The sequence below is a fragment of the Camelina sativa genome, unplaced genomic scaffold (genome assembly GCF_000633955.1).
Source record: "Camelina sativa cultivar DH55 unplaced genomic scaffold, Cs unpScaffold02099, whole genome shotgun sequence".
In the NCBI taxonomy this organism is placed as follows: domain Eukaryota; kingdom Viridiplantae; phylum Streptophyta; class Magnoliopsida; order Brassicales; family Brassicaceae; genus Camelina; species Camelina sativa.
The window spans coordinates 1-827 of NW_010923215.1; the positions used below are offsets into that span (position 1 = coordinate 1).

The 827-nt window shown below is 41.5% G+C and overlaps 1 protein-coding gene across 1 annotated transcript; it reads left to right on the forward strand.

Annotated features, from left to right (window-relative positions):
• The first annotated feature begins 19 nt into the window (after positions 1-19).
• LOC104774231 lies at positions 20-576 on the forward strand. The gene has a single exon (XM_010498887.2). The coding sequence runs from the start codon at positions 82-84 to the stop codon at positions 415-417; it is 336 nt and encodes a 111-aa protein (XP_010497189.1). The 5' UTR covers positions 20-81; the 3' UTR covers positions 418-576.
• Positions 577-827: the final 251 nt, after the last annotated feature.

Sequence of the window (827 nt, forward strand, 5' to 3'; positions counted from 1 at the left end):
TCCGACTATTTTTATAGTTTTCTCTATTCGTAAAAAGGTAGAGAAACGAAGAAGGAAAGAGAAGAAGAAGGAAAAACACAAATGGAAGGGAAAGAGGAAGAAGCAAAGAGGAGAATGATGATGAAGATCAAGCTTAAGGGGACAGAAGACATAAGCCAAGAAGACATTAAAAGACAAGAAGCTTACAACATGTCTCCACGTACAAGTGCTCGTGGTGGTGGTGGTGGCTCAGTCGGTATGATCAAGTCATCAAGCGTGAGGCAAAACTGTTTATGCGCGCCAACGACACACCCTGGCTCCTTCAGGTNATGCCGTTACCACCGTCGTAACGCTGGACTTGGGATGTCACGTGGCATATCCGTTCCGTCAAACCTTTCCATGTTGGTTGGAGACTCTAATTCTGCCTCTCCTAAGTGATCATCAATATATAATGTGCTTTCTTTCTCATCAATTTAAATTCCTCGTATGTGTCTGTGTATATACCAACAAAAAAAATGCATTAAGTAGAGAAATATCTGGATATTCACTTTGCTGTTTGCACAAATGAAATAAATTCAAGTGTCGTGATTTTTGTTTCCATGCCGGATAAAGGGAGAAATTGATTAAAACGTTGAAGTACCCGAGGAGATCCGTCTAGCGTTCGGCCGGCAAGGTTAGAGATTTGAACAGCAACGTCTCTGGCCACCTATCTAGTCGACGCCAGTCGGTCGTTTAAAACGTTAAGTTTGAACGGATGGAAAAAAATGAGTTTCCAAATTTTATCACTCAATACGTCCCCTTTGAGAGAATAGGCTTGGAGACTCGTGGTAACACATAACATAAAAAGT